General features: G+C 36.2%; 1 protein-coding gene across 1 annotated transcript in view; it reads right to left on the bottom strand.

Annotated features, from left to right (window-relative positions):
- Window positions 1-14271, bottom strand: part of scn12aa (sodium channel, voltage gated, type XII, alpha a) — a 69152-nt gene extending 54881 nt beyond the window's left edge. Inside the window, exons 1-2 of the mRNA XM_038300548.1 lie at window positions 13640-14271; window positions 2361-2666 (exon numbers count right to left, since the gene is read on the bottom strand). Coding sequence (XP_038156476.1) covers window positions 2361-2627 — 267 coding nt within the window. The 5' untranslated portion in view covers window positions 2628-2666; window positions 13640-14271. The remainder of the gene's footprint in view (window positions 1-2360; window positions 2667-13639) is intronic.
- Between the last annotated feature and the right edge of the window lie 1800 nt (window positions 14272-16071).

Here is a 16071-nt window from a genome sequence, read left to right as displayed (position 1 = left end):
GAGGCAACTCCAAAGCGGACTGAATGTTTCCCCAACAGATGTAGCATTTATTTAAATATTTTGTGGTCTTTGGATAATCCTCCCATTCCGCAGCGCATCACATGCCAAAACAAAGAGACCCTGAGAATGGCTGCCATGTCCTGTTTTCATCTCTTCATTAATGGGCAGCAGGCTGATCTACCAGCTCAGCAAATCAAAACTTGCTAATCCTATTTCAGCATCCACCAGAGATCTAAAGAGACACAGACAGGGCGTCTTAGCTTCAGTCAGCTGCCCGAAGGAAATAATTTGGAGTCACACTAATATTTCATGTTTTAAAGCCCAAAGCGAGGTTTTATTTATTTCCTGATGAACCGAAACTGTCTTGTACATAAGAACTGTAACAACGCATATGTGCCTTTCAACATTACAGTCTTTTACAATTTTTCTGATTTCCAATAAATCTATAAACCTTATTATTGGATAACATGGTAAAGGGAATTAGGAACACGTCAAATGTTCTATGATATGGTAATATCTGCTGTCTCATTTCTGCCTTGTATTTTTAAGCAAATTCTTTGCACAACAATTTTACCCAATTTAAATAGTAACTGTTTGTTTTTGCATCAAAATAATTAAGACAGCAAAAATTTTACTAATAGAATAAGTGTTGCTTTATAAAATTGAGAAAAATCTGATCAACATCTGTCTAAAAAACTAAATATTTTTCATAAATAAACAAAATAAAAGTTACTTTGATGTTTTAAAAAGAAGACTTTTTAAGAATATTAGAGTGAGTATAAGCTTCCCTTTTCTCAGTAAATAAATATGAGGAGACACAGTGCCCTATTTCACTATACCAGTCTCCATGGATGGAAACACAGAAAAAACAAAAAAATTTGCAAACTACATTACGGCATACGTCACTTCCCCCAATTCCCATTAGTTAGTAAAGACGGAGGTTGATGCGACCAAGGCTCTGTCCGTATTTCCGCTGTAACCCCTAAATCCTCATTCACTATACAGAGTGAGAATATAAAGAGGACTATATAGAAAACGGTGCGTTCGCCATCAGTGGGCCACTGTCACAATCAATCCCATGATGCTTTGCGAGGAGAACTCTAACAAATTAATCTAGGATATCTGCTTTTCTAGTGCCCGTGGATAATTACTACTTTTCGAGATGCCTTGTGGGAAATTTCGAGTCCACTACTTTTTCATCCACTAGAAAATCTGACAATTATTTAAAATGGTGTAACCACTATAAAGTACCCTATATGGTGATTAGAGCAGACATTTGGACACAGCCAACGTTCTCCTGAGAGGCTGTATATTTGTGCAAATTGTGCAGGGTTGATATTCAGGCAATGGGGCATCTTAGTGTTGGGATATATAAGTGTGTTTACTGTGAAATTATCAAATATAACCATATTTATCTGTTTTAAGGCTCTAAACTTGTTAGCACCTCAGGTTGGGTGGATGGGTGGGGGTGCAGGAATATGGTACAAAAATAAAGTCAAAGGTTTCTTATTTTTCAGCATTGTCATATAATATTATTTCACCACAGTAAGATTCATTGCCTCATCGCTACTAATCTTTTCCTTCGCCACTGGAAATAGAAATGTAGTTCAGTCCAACTGCAGGCAACCTGGAGGTTAGTATTTTACGACGCTACGTTCTGTACCACACTGGTGCTCATGGGAAATGTTGTCTTCCTTCAGGTAAACCAATGCAGCTTTTGTCCAATGAGGGGAGCCGAAATCGACCCAATCGGATAGTTCTTTAGTACTGCTTTAAAAAGGGAAGAAGTATAACTAACTGACATTTATTTGTGTGTTTCTAAAACTAACTGGAACATCACACTAAAATCATACATATGTACACTTTGTTTCACCTTTGTAACCTTTTAAATTCTTCCCAAGATAAATGGTGCTGCTTATTTGCTCAGCCAAGCAAAAGACATGCACGTGCTACCCATAGATACTGTATACCTGTTTAAAACGTTGTAGAAGAACAGACTGATTTGCTAGCAGGGTAATAAAAACAGCTGATCTCCATTTTTACGGTAAGCTTTTATTACACAAGGCGGGTAGTGTAGCCCAAAATTGTACTGAGGTAAAACTACAACATAGCCAATTAAGGAAATAATAATTACAGTAAATGATTTTGTTCTTCATTTAACTATTCATTAGTTTTAGTTGACTATATAATCCTGTCACCAGAATTATGATCACAGTCAACAGAGATGTTCAGGCAAGCTGAAGGAACAAACTATGAACAAAAGAAATTACTCAAGCATTCCTAACTCTCTGCTTGAGTAATGCAGAGGTTCTCTTCTATCTATACAGACATGCAGAGACAGAGATAACCAAAGCTTTTACCTTCTGGTTCTTGTAGTAAAATGGATCAATGTCCTCCAGTGGCACCCCGACCAGCTCTGCTGGAATGTCACCAAAGATGCGCGGCAGCTGCTTGCCCGCCTCCAGGTCCACCCTGGGTTTGGTTGTCTCAGCATTCTTGTAAGTCTCGGTGCAATCCTTGGAGCTCTTGGCTTGCTCCTCCGCAATCCGCTGCTCCAGGGCAGCCAGGGATTCGCGAGTGAACCGCCGCAAGCCATCAGGACCCGTTGGTAAGAGCATGGCTGCCATCTTTTCATCCTGATAGTCCTGTACTAGAATTTACTTATTCTAAGTGGAAGGGAAAGGTGGCAGAGGAAGACATGCAACAGGGTCAGCAAGTGTGATCAGACAAATGAATGAAATAAATTCTATGATAAATTTGACTAACACATATTTAAATAACAAATTATGAAAGAAAAAAAAAATGCCATCCCTTAGAAAAACTGTTTTCTGAATTGTTCCCCTGAGCCTCTTACATGGCTGTCAGGCTATAGTGCCTCACAGCCATGTAATAGAAGATGTGATTTATGTGCAACATGGATGGCAAATAATAATAATAATGTGTTTTTATTGATTTTTCATATTCAAAGAATTGACATCTCATTCAAAACATACAGAATCAAAGTAGTAGATTTAAATTTTACATCACAAACAGATCAAAAACACAGACAAACTACCCCAGTTCCAGACACTCTTAGGTTAAAACTAAATACATAAATTTGAATGATAATAATAACAAATATGATAATAATTCAGAAAAAAGAAAAAGCGGGTTGCAAATAAAATCACACTCTGGTAGACCCCTCCATTTCAAATTAAGTGAATAAACCTTTTAAGAGATCCAACACATCCCTTGTTATCCTGTGTCCCCCCAAAAGGTGTTATTCCAAGGCAGAGAAATTCCTGATTTTCTTGCTAACCACCACCAGGGGCATTATTAGGGAGCAATGTGTGCTGAGTGTCCAGTTTGCTGGCAAGCGGACCACTTTCTTCAATCTTGGATCCAAAGTCAAATATTATCTGCTTCCTACACAATCTAGTTCACCAAAAATGTATTCCTTCCTTTTAAGGCAGACTATATTGTATAATGCAAAATGCAGTAAGGAAGTAACCCTGTCAATAAACTCTCGGTTTATACATGAAAGGTAACAAATTAAATGGCTACCATCTGCAGTGTTTTTCTGTGGTACAGTGGAGATGAAACAGAGAAACAATTCCTTAATTTCTTTACAGCATTATCTTATATTTGTTTTATAAAGTGAACCCTTCTTTTGGGGGAGGAAAACTCTGTGAAATTGAGCTTGAAGATTACTTAATAATAATAATAATAATAATAATAATAATAATAATAAGTAATAAGATTGGCCAGAGTTGTGAGGAAATGCTGCTATTTCCACATTTTAATGCCACATTTCAGCACAGGGTCCAAAGTATGAAGATAAGAATGCGTGGGTTAATGCACATTTTTAACAAAGCCAGCATTTAAACTATCGCCTAGTTTGCATGAATGTTGAAATCCCCACTATGCAAAACACATCCATATGCTTATATACGTATGTTATTGATTATTAATTATATTTGTAAAACACAAAATTAAGCCAAGTAAGCCCATCTAATAAGCCAATTTCATGTTCAAGGCAAATCTGTAACCATTTGATTTAGAATTGTTAATTGGTTTGAACAGATTCCAACTTTAAACAAGTATTTTTCCCTTTTACTTTAATATTTACATAGTTGAATAATAGTTTTACTTTTATTTTACAAGCCTAGTTGAGAGTTAAATGTTAGATTTTGCATCCATTTATTTCCCTGAATTAATTTTACTAATACATTGGACAATACGATTTTGTATATTTTATTCCATTATGTGTACAGAGTTTGATATTTAACAGTGCTATTCCTTTATTCGTGCTGTTTTAACACAACAACTACTTGGGTTGGTGCTATAACCGTCTAATTGATAGCACTACCCTAAACCTCTGCTTATAGAGAGAGATGGTCATAGCTGCTCATAATCAATTTTATGCAGTGGATTTAAATATTAGCACGTGGCTGCAACTTTCTGATCATGAGTTCCATAACGGCAGCACGGATGAAGATACAGTTCCTATAGCTTTAGTAATGTATAAATTTTGTTTAAATTACACTTTTAAATGTTCATTCCTCTCTGCTACTAATTATCAACTTGGGTAAAAATAAACTCCATTAGACATTTGTGCTTTGCTTTAACTGTAGTGAGCACGGACAAAATTTTGATTTCAGAAATAGTGGAATGCAAGCTTTTTTTTATATATATAACTCTCGTATATAAGTTCAGCATGTTTTTTAGATGTTTTTCTGTGTTTCTTTCCTCCACTATCTCACTAATATACTTAACAGGGTTATTGAGAGCTTTATAATGTGGAGGAGGATCTTGAAGTGGATACGCTGCTTTATGGAGCCAGTGAAGGTGTTTCAGAAGGGGTGTTACACAGCTCTTAAAATGTAACTTACACTTTTAAAGAAGTGTCTTAATGCTCTCTTTTAACAGATATCCTGGCTGCAAGTCTAATAACCAATCACACACACACACAGACATGCACATGATACCAATTAAAATATTAATGTAAATGAATACATCTGATTTTACAACACTTCTAGTTTATGTGAACAAATGAGAAGAACAAATGCCCAATTTACAGTAGCAGCTTCCCTCACAATCTATCTTTTGCAGATCCATGTTCTTCTCGAAGACCATAACGTATCAGAAAGCAGAGTGTCGGTGTACTACGGTATATAGTAACATTGTTTTGGACTTTCTGCTGAATTAGTTGTAGTCAAGACCACACCAACCGAGACCAAGGAGTACAGAGACAAGACCAAGGCATTTAGAGGCATTGTGTTGTTTCAGTTGTTTCTCGGTTGATGTGGTCTTGACTACAACACTACATAGAATGTAAGTGGTGAACACAGTGTTCAACATCTGGCTTAAAAAAGGTTTTGTTGTTTGTATGATTATGAGGAAAAAGCCACAATGTAATCTAAAAAAAGTCCCAATATTAAAATGCTTTAAACTACTAACAATTTGCTCCAACATATGAGCCACTGATAGTGTGATGTTTTTGTAACTGGGAAAGCTTTCAACAGAGGATTACATTTCTGTGTTTCCCCCTTTGACACAGAAATACCATTGTATCCTTTTCATGTGCACTAAGCTCGAGGTCTTCTATCTCCTCCTCTCCTGAAATGCATTGATCCCTTCACACGTTCAGCCGGGGAATAGCTATCTGCTCTCTGTTTATCTGCTTAGTTGGCCCAGGTTGATCGCAGATAAGCTCATCTCTTACAGTGACACTGTTTTTTCGCTTCTTGTCAAAACATACATTCCTAACGTCAGGAGTCTGATGTTATTTTTGTCCTAATAGGAAACCATTTAACAACCGCTCTAATAAAACACAGGAATTGTGTCTATTCTGCTTTTTATAAGGAAAACAAGAAAGCAACAACCAGCGGCCATGACCCTATCTTTGCAACATGCAGTCAAATCACATAATTAATCTACTTTAAAATGCACAGAGAGGACTTCTGCCAGGGTGCACAGCTGACTTGCAGGATGACATGTACAGTATTAAACTCAACAGAGGAGGGGGGGGGTGGTGTTTTAGTTGAATGATGTTTAATTTCCATAACAGCCAGATGTGATATGGTCATCATTGCCTAAAATAATTTATAGAATTAGATCTAAAGTGGAGCTGAGCCATGGACAAAACATGATAAAATCAACTGTCTGAGGAAAATAGAAATGCAAATAAGCATGCATAAACACTTTTATTTTACTGAAACAGCACATGGTCAACTCTGTATCCTTAAAACTCTCTTCTGGTTCCAACATGATTTTTTCTTTCAAAGCTCCCTTTCATCCTGCATTATAAGAACGTTCCAATCATAGCATACTCCTAACAGTTTTAAAACTAGAGACTATAAAAGCTGTAGAAATATCAAGTTTCTGTTCTATTAGCAAACTCTATTCATATTTAATGATTTATTCCTAAAGAAAGTGGCGTTGGAGGTAGAAGTTTAGCATTAAATCGAAGGGATGACGGTTAAAAACCCCGTCTCTGGCTTTCAGTGTTGTTGTGTCCTTCGGCAAGACACTTCACCTGCATTGTTTACTGATGGTGGTCAGAGGGCCCGGTGGCGCCAGTGTACGGCCCAGGACAGCTGTGGCTACAATGTAGTTTGCCATCATCAGTGATTTAGTGTATGTGTGAATGGGGGAATGACTAGTTACAAGTTGAGCCCCAATGGGGCGTGGTTTATTAGTATTTTTTTTTTTAGATTTAAGATTGATAGATTTACTAGATATAGGAGGTATAAAAACATGTAACATTTATATGTTAGCATTTTGCCCCTAAATGATAATAAAAATTTGAAGAAAGAGTGCTAAATAACAGAAATGTGAAAAATATTCACTATTCTGCACCCCGAATAGTTTGCACAGAAATGAACATCTGTTACGTTTAAGCCTCACAAAGAAGAGGATGATGCTGTCAGCTCCAGGTGCATCTCTTAACATGTCTTGTGGAAAAAAATTGAACTTAATGTGGCCTGTTTTCCTGTTAATATTAATATACTGATGAAAGTCTGTCTTTTACATTGCATAGCATCACAGTCTCGTCACTGTGAAGCCTTAAAAATAGGAAGAGATCCATTTTGTTAAAAGACTGAGGAACTCTTCTGAAAGGAATCCCTCAGAGAGTTAATGTCTTATCTCTTTGGGAGACTACATCTGCTACCTTAAAAAAAAGACCAAACAACTCTGCTAGAAGCAGGCTGGGCCAATTGCAACGTTCCCCTCACATGGGGAAGGAGGGATACGCAGCTGTGCAGAGGAGCACGGCTCAGGCACCTCTATGAACAAATAAGCTCTCGGCGGCTGCTGTAAACATTTTTTATTGCGTAATGTAAAAAATTAGTTGTCCCTTTTTTGTTTACTCTCTAAAAAATGTGTATTGTCTATCATCAGGCCTCTTTTAACCATTAGGGAATTTAGAGGCAAAGCTTTAAAAATGAGGTACATTATGGGACTGTTGAAGATAAGAATGAAAATGACTAAATAATCCACTTGAACACGCACAGCAGCTGGTACCGGCAGAAAGATAGAGGAATTCAGGATAGTTGCTCAGGGCACAGCAGAGGGGGCAGTTATCTGTTCATTAGCACCTCTGTTGATCTTTTTTCATCTAAGCCACTGCCCCACCTCCAATAATGCATGGATCATGGTTCAATGTTGTCTTTTAGATAACATATAGTATAATACCACTACATGTAAAGCTAAAAAAAAAAATGAATCAAGAGAAAATATGAATATATATTCTCATTCATTTTCAGAAAATAAGACTCAGAAAGGAAAGCAAGAAGTATACTTAGATTGTACTGCTAGATAAAAACAAAGTGGACCAAAATTAGCAGGTGAAATGGCATCTCAGTCATCACTGAGAGAAATCTGATCAAAAGTCTCTGGGACCTTGATTTTCAAATTAATGCAAACTTTATTTTCACAGAAATATGGCATTGGATTATTAAGAAAGAGACCAGCCTCTAGGAGTGGCTTAACGCAAGGAAAATTAGCGCATTTGCACAATTAATCTGTGCATAGTGACTTTGATAGTATTGATAATGCTATATGTTTAATTTAGGGAGCCTGAGGGGAAAACAAATTGTAACATGCACATGAAATACCTACTCGTTACAACTAAATACTAATTAGTGCACGCGGAGAACTTTTTGTGACCATTATAAAACAGTTTTTGCCATCATTTTGGGGTTAAGCCTTACCTTCCTTTTTCTGATTCAATTTTTAAAAATGCCCTTTAGAGTCTAAAGTCATGCATTTTATCCTCTACTTCCATCCTTGGTGCAGCACAGCAATGATTACATTTTACAACACCTGCTGATGGCCCATCATGGTTTCCCTGACTGGTACTGGAGAACTGACTCCAAAATCACCTTTTTTCAGCTATAGAAAGCAGTGAGGCCCAGAACTTTAAGGGGGTGAGCTTGTAGGCTTCATCCATCGCTGGTGGGTTAAAGGCAGAGCAGAATGGAGTCTATATAACTCTCTCCACACTACAAACAAAGCATCTGGTCACCCTTCAGCATGAGTAAATAAGCACTTATAGGGTTCCCTGCGGCGCCAAGTAACACTAAGGGGAAATATTATCTCTGGTCAAGTCAAAGCCTGCTGTGAGTTACGAAGACGAATGTTATAAAGTGTAACAGTACAGAGCAGTAAGAGAACAGAAATAAACTGATAGAAATCAGTAGCTGGTTCATGCATAACAACGCAGCACAACAAGCTTTGCGTGTGTAAAGCTCCTCTGCAGATGGAAATAAACTCTGACCACTGATGAAACTCAGCTCCAGTTAATGATCTAGCAGTCACTCTGTTGGGTTTGAGGCTCCAAGTCATCTTAAGCGATAGGTCATAATATTTCTTTCTGTCATTTTAAAACTGTTTACTCTAAAAGAGAAGGTCGTGTCTCTTCTCTTTCTCCTCTGCATGCATCTTCTCCATATTGTGATTATATCTGCCACACTGTTAAAAACTGCCTATTGGATGTGCATATGAGACAAGTAATGAATGCACCAATTTGCTGCTTAATTGGATCACTCTGCACTTATCAAATGAACATATTTTCCTCCTTTCCTCCCATAGTCTAGGTGAGTTCATAGCTAACCTCGCCTGGACTGTAAACACCACCTCACTGGTCAAAAGGGCAAAGAAGCGCTTGTACTTCCTGCAGAGGATGAGGAGAACCCACCTGCCCCCACCCATCCTTATCACCTTCTACAGAAGCACCATAGAGAGCGTTCTGACCAGCTGTCTCACTGTGTGGTGTGGAGGCTGCAGCGCCTCAGACTTGAAGAAGGTGAGAAGAGTAGTAAAAACAGCAGAAAAGATCATCGGGGCTCCTCTTCCCTTCATAAAAGACATTTCATCCCGGAACTGCGTGTCCCGAGCCCATAACATTATTAATGACCCCTAACACCCCCACCATGGACTGTTCTCCCTGCTGCCCTCTGGGAAGAGGCTTTGCAGCATCCGATGCAGGACCAGCAGGTTCTGTTACAGCATCCCCACTCTAAATCAAGTCACAAATCGAAACTCTTCATCACACTGATAACCTCATACCTAATGGAATTCCACTCAAATGTTTTTTTTCAGAATTTTTGCACCATATATGTATATATATATTTTTTCTTTTTGCACTACTGTCAACTTCCACACTAAAGCCTTTTTGCACCATGTCTTTCCTACACTGTTTACATTTTGATCACTGCTGCTCTTTTAAATGGAAATTAATTTTCACTGCTAAGATGCTGCTCATTCATTGTCAGAAAGCTGCATAAATGAAATTTTATTTTTTGTACACTCTATGTATATAAAATGACAAAAACATTAGTCTAAGTGTAAGTCTTTAATTGGACCCTGAGCTGAAACCTGAAGTGTTCGGTACAAACACCAAGTGGACAGCAGGAGGTGTTATTTTACAGCAAAGTCCAGCACACATCGATGTGTCTGGTCATCATTCATATCTGTGCTATTTGAATGCCACACTAATAAGAAATCATGATCTCTTTATAGTTTATCCTATGCTTAAAATAAAACTCCATCAGACTATCCGTGTTTATCTTGTTGGTTTGTTCCTCTCTTCCTGTGTTACAGAAGGTGCACAGCAGGACGATTAACTTGTAGAATTTTGTGGCACCACATACTTATGCCGTGGCCACATAGCTATGTCACGTCACGAGAGAAAGTTTGCGCACAAGTAACTTTTTAGAGAGAACTGATTAGTATTTCGTAGGAACAAATTAATATTTTGTTTGCACAATTTAACATTTTGTGTGCTCGTTGCATATACCTTTTTCCATGACAAGTCCCAGGCAACGTACTACTGAAATTATACAAAATAATGATCTTTTTCAAGATAATCGACTATATTGAGTTGTACTTGCATTGACTAGCCAGTAAAATACTACAACTTCACAGCAAGCTGATATATAATTCCATACTTGGTCAGAATACTCAAAGAGCATATTTGTAATTCTTTGGTTAAGCAGAATCAACTTTCAGAAACCCAGAATGCTGCTCCTATAGAACAAAGATGTCACTTTGTATTTTTATCCAGACCGGACAATATTACATTGACTGAAATTGTAAGAATTTTTTTCAGCAGAAATATGATTATAGAGCTATGAAATATGAAGTTCCTTGGGAAACCCTCATTAGACCTCTACAAACCTCATTTTAAGAGGCATTACTGAATTTTCTAATGATACTGTCACTTGTGACCACAACTTAGAACTGCAGCCCTATTCTGCTAGTTCTCGAAGATCATGCTCATACCTTTAAGGTTTATCGGGGTTTTTTTGTTTTTTTTTAAACAATTTTCACCTTAGTTAGAGTTGCCATTGGTGTCTGATTTGGATGCAAGTCGCTTCTAAATATCCACAAAATCAAAAAATGAATTTGACACTTAAATCGTTTGCTTTGGACCCTGTGGCAAAGTGGTTCAGTTTGTGTTTACCACTTGTCCCTTATTCTTTCTTCTGATCTGTAATGCTTAAATTTAAACATTAGTTTGCAACTTTGCTTCACTTACTATCCCGGGTTTGTTTGTGTTAGCATTATGTTGCAGTTTCCATCTATTTATGTTTAGGTTAAAGCTAGGACTTCTGGATTATTGGATGAAATAGTTTATTTTGTTTCAAAGTCTATTCATGGTATTTGTTTTCCTTTTTACTCACCATTGTTTGTTTAAGTATTTCCAACTAAATTGACTAGATGATGTCATCCATTACCTTGCTGGGTTCTACAATTTAGAGGGTCTCCTTTGGAATGATGCTTTGTTTGTTTTTCTTTAAAGTAACTTTTTGGGTTATCTTGTATCACATTGTTTATTTTGCAGACTCTTTCTTTATGTAGATGAGTTTGTCAATTAGATTAATTTTATTCTTGTTTTTCTGTTTAGACTTTGTTTGGTTTTTTTCTACCTGTTTAATTGAGGCTTGGTCCACTCAAGTGCAGGTGTGTTGCCACTTGGTTATATAAGCACTGAGCTCTTGGAATCTCAGAAAGGTTTTTCAGACTGAAATGCTGAATAAAAGACAACAGAGAAACTGAAACCGGTGGCTGACCTGTTTTTTTTCTTGGTTCACCTTATTGATCCTCGACCAAACTACCTCACAGACCCATTCTTAGCGTACAGAAAATATTTTATTAAACTATCTCAAATCAGCAATCGATTTCAGCATAACAGCATCAGTAGAGGTGAAGATGGAGTCTGCAAAAGAATCAATATCCCATAAGTTTCTCGATCATTTTCCAGGCTACAGCTGTTTAATGCATTTTTTACAGTCTGTCTATGAATATCAGGATTTAGGTTTGGGCTTTGACTGGGCCATTTCATTACATGCATATACTTTGATTAAACTATCCCATTCTGTATTTTTAAGGTTGCTGTTGTCTTGTTGGTAGTTGTACCTCTACCTCAGATTTTATATTTTTAAGGGTTTCCTTAAGGAAGCTTTTTTTTTTCCTTTTCAATGAGTGTTTTTAATTTCTCTTTTCTATATATGCATTTAATAGGATACCTGTATCTCTTCAAAATATTAAGGTCTCATAATGATACTGATTATATGTCATCAGCATATTCTCCTGATATGCTGTGGATCATATTCTTGCGTTACGACACACAATGAGGCACAATGAGGCTTTTTAAAACTTTTACGGAACAATGAGACTGAATCTCTGATTCATGCTTTCCTTTTTTATTAATTTATGTAGCTAAGCATGTTTCCTTATGTCTGCACTTGTTTCTTCTCTAGTTCTACTATGATTTTCTCAGTAACTCTGCTTGATCTTTTCCGTAACTAAACCCCTGACCCTTTTCTGTGCTCTTTGATCTTTCTCTTTAAATTAATTACTTGTTTGCACTGTACTTGCTAATCAGGTCACCTCTGAAGGTAATTGGTTGCTTTCTTTCCAGATTTAATTGACTGCTATCTGTTAATGGGCCGCAATATAAATCCATGTCATATTTTCTAGATTTTTACTCAAACTTTCAGACAACCATGTGTCATTCACAATTATGCATCACTCTTGACTAAATATGTAACGATCTTTGCAAAGGTTTGTACTCACTTATTTGGAAACAAAACGATAAAGATTTGCCTAATTAATCTTCCTGTAGTGTTAGCTTTCTGCTATTCGTGCTGTTTAGGGGTTGATTTTATCCGCAGTCATAACATCAATAAATTAGACACAAGATTTTTTATGTTTAATTCTTCAGATCTTTGTTGCTGTATTAGGCTTTTTCTTTTTCCTTCAAAATATTTGTTTAAATAGATTCAGGATGCTGTACTATTATTAATTTTTCAGCTTTTAAAGCATTTTTTTTTATTAGATAAAGTCAAATAATCTCCAGGTGAATATAATAAACAAATTGTTGATTATGTTATCTGACTGCTGCCGGGGAGTATTAGAACACATTTCTTTAATAAATTCATTGAATCTATCAACTTTTGAAATATAACATCTAAAGTGTTGGGGTCAAAACTGAACCCGTGATCAATGTTTTTCTTTTTTCAGGTCTTAGTGTTTGTTAGGTAAAACTTTTTCAATTATAATAAAAAATATTTTCATATTATAATTATCAGCAGCCTTAAACAGGGTTCTTCATTTTGAAATTCCGAATAATAATGAATCCTATGGTGAAAGGCAACAAGCTGTCAGTTCTTACTTGGCCATGTTAGGCATGCCCTAGACTGCTGACCTACTTCTCAGGCAGAAACCTTTTAAAGTAATTGCAAACAGTTTCTGAAGATACTTACACAAAACAATCTCAAAATGAAAAAAAGAGCTGTTGCTTTAAATATTCCCAGAAATGCTTAGTTGGAGTTTGAAATATCAAAACACCCAACACTTGCCTTCACAGTCAAAGAGTAAACAAGATGGATGCAAGGAGCTTTAGATTGAGATGGTTCAGATGGGCTAAATTACTGGATTGCGCAACTTTGAATCCCCAAATGACGCTGTTAACTAAATATTTATCAAGAAATAACCAAACTTGGGTCGCCTACATTTTGTTTTAATCATAATTAATTTGCATTTGATTAAATAAAGAGAAAAAAATAAAGAAAATAAATAAAACAAGCAGTGTTAGGAATTAAGTAAAAGCCTATGGTAAATGTTAATCCTAACATGGACTCATACTTACATAGGAAACTCTGAGATTTACAGCATCGTTTTCAGAGTAAAATTCTTCGATTTTTTTTGCAGAAAGAACGACCAAACCCTCCGCGTAATATCCATGTTTTCAGTTCAGGGCTCATATCTTCTCATCCTGAACTCAAACTTCATGTAATTACGCACAGCTGATCCAAAAGTTCAGGTCACAGAAACTGTTCATTAAGCAGTCACCCACTGCTTGACATCTTGCTGTGCTGCCAGAGCTGCGGTAAAACACTTGTCCCAGTCACTCAACTCGTTTGCGTTCATGACAGACACCAAAAAGCGTCAGAAGTCCGCGGTGGATGCTGCGCTGTGTTCAGCAGCGCGCAGTGCGCAGCGGCGGCATCCAGCGGCGCACCTCGATTTGCCCTTGAGCAGGAAAGAGAACATGAGGGAGGATGCAGCTGGACAGAAGAGGATTACCGCTCCTGCAGGCGCATCATGCCGCACTAAAAACACGGCAAAGGGATGTAGGCTGAGAGCTGGCAGTGTGAGCCCAAAAAACTGCAGGGTGGGTGGGTGAGTGGTGGGGGGTATAGTAGAGCAGATCTGACTTGCTGGGACTCTGAAGTTCACCTGAGGAGTTGCTGTTTCTGTTACATATCAGCCTAGACCACAGGAGGCAGTTTTCCTGTAATCCCATCTAATCCAATCCAATCATTTTATAAAAACAAGTGGGCTCATAACATAGCAGCGTAGATTTTTTTTTCACCAAATATGCGCCATATGTTGTTCTTTTTTTTCTTAAAAAAGGCCTATATATATATATATATATATATATATATATATATATATATATATATATATATATATATATATATATATATATATATATATATATATATATATATATATATATATATATATATATATATATATATATATATATATATATATATATATATATATATATATATATATATATATATATATATATATATATATATATATATATATATATATATATATATATATATATATATATATATATATATATATATATATTATGACCTACTTAATGCTGCATAAACATCTGATTTAAGATGGAAATTAGGCGCACACTGGTGTCGCTACTTGTGATACCTCTCACCCCAAAACAAACTCCCTCACCGGACAAGAACAACCTGAAAAGAGTTAGATTATCTCCTAAAATACTTGTGATGATTTTTTATTTATTTATTTTTTTTTTTATAAGTGAGTTTAAAAAGTATCGCAGTGAAAAACCTATATGTGTGTGTTTTTGAACATAGGGACGCCGTCAGACTTTGGATTATCATGTTTATGATCTGAAAGGATGTAGGACTCCCTCTAGTGGCCAGTAACAGTATCTCTACTGATGCGCTCCTAAAAAAAAAGACCTGAAAAATTGAACTTTTGGGATGAGGGACAAGAAATGTTTGCACATTGTTTACAAATTAAAATCCCCTTTACATTATTATTTGCTTTGTACGGAAGAGGATTAGGGCCACTGAAAAAAAGTTTATTGATTTTTACATTTTATTTCAGTTTAATATGGCGAAAAAGTCAAAATTTTGACTTTAATCTCTGAATTCTGACTTTAATCTCAGAATTCAGATTTTTTTTCTCAGAATTCTGACTTGTTTTCTCATATTAAACTGCAGTAAAATTTAAAAATCAGTTAACTTTTTTTATTTTTTCAGTTGCCCTAATCCTCTTCTGTACCTTTGCAATGTCTAAAGCAAACACAGTAGCGTCTCAGCCTAATCTGTCTCTCCATCTGTAGTTAAACTAGAATTTAACATAATAAATAAATAAAAAGGTTTTACATAACATTTCAGAAGAACTATACCCTGTAGATTTCATACCTGATTATCATTTTCAGGTTCGGTCACTTTACATTCGTCCAACACAAAGTAGTGTATGATATATATATATATATATATATATATATATATATATATATATATATATATATATATATATATATATAAATTACTAATCGGTGTAATTATTAATAATTCAACTTTATTGATCTCACATTAAAGAAATGTACCTCTACATTTAACCCATCCCCTTGGGAAGCAGTGGGCAACCATTTTGCAGCACCCGGGGAGCAGTTCATGGTGAAGGGTCTTGCTCAGGAAACCAGAGTGCAGGTGTGGGGATTGAACTGGGTACTTGCAAACTTCTTAGAGCACAAGTGCACTGCTCTAACCACTAAGCCAACACTCCAAATAAAAATATAATAAGAATAGTGAGCATTTGAATTATTTCCCTTTCTTGTTGCAATTTAAGTTAGACTTAGTTAGAATGAGAGCAACTAAATAAATTTTAACTTATCCTCCATTTTTTTTAACAGTTACTCTAACGATAACACCAGTGGTAAGGTGAGGCTCATTCTATCCCAAACTTCCACACCCTTACTTTTTAATCCAAGTACTCATACTACTACTACTA

Source organism: Cyprinodon tularosa, unplaced genomic scaffold, assembly GCF_016077235.1.
Source record: "Cyprinodon tularosa strain WSP-4 unplaced genomic scaffold, ASM1607723v1 ctg45, whole genome shotgun sequence".
Classification (NCBI taxonomy): domain Eukaryota; kingdom Metazoa; phylum Chordata; class Actinopteri; order Cyprinodontiformes; family Cyprinodontidae; genus Cyprinodon; species Cyprinodon tularosa.
This window is presented reverse-complemented; position numbering and strand designations above follow the sequence as displayed.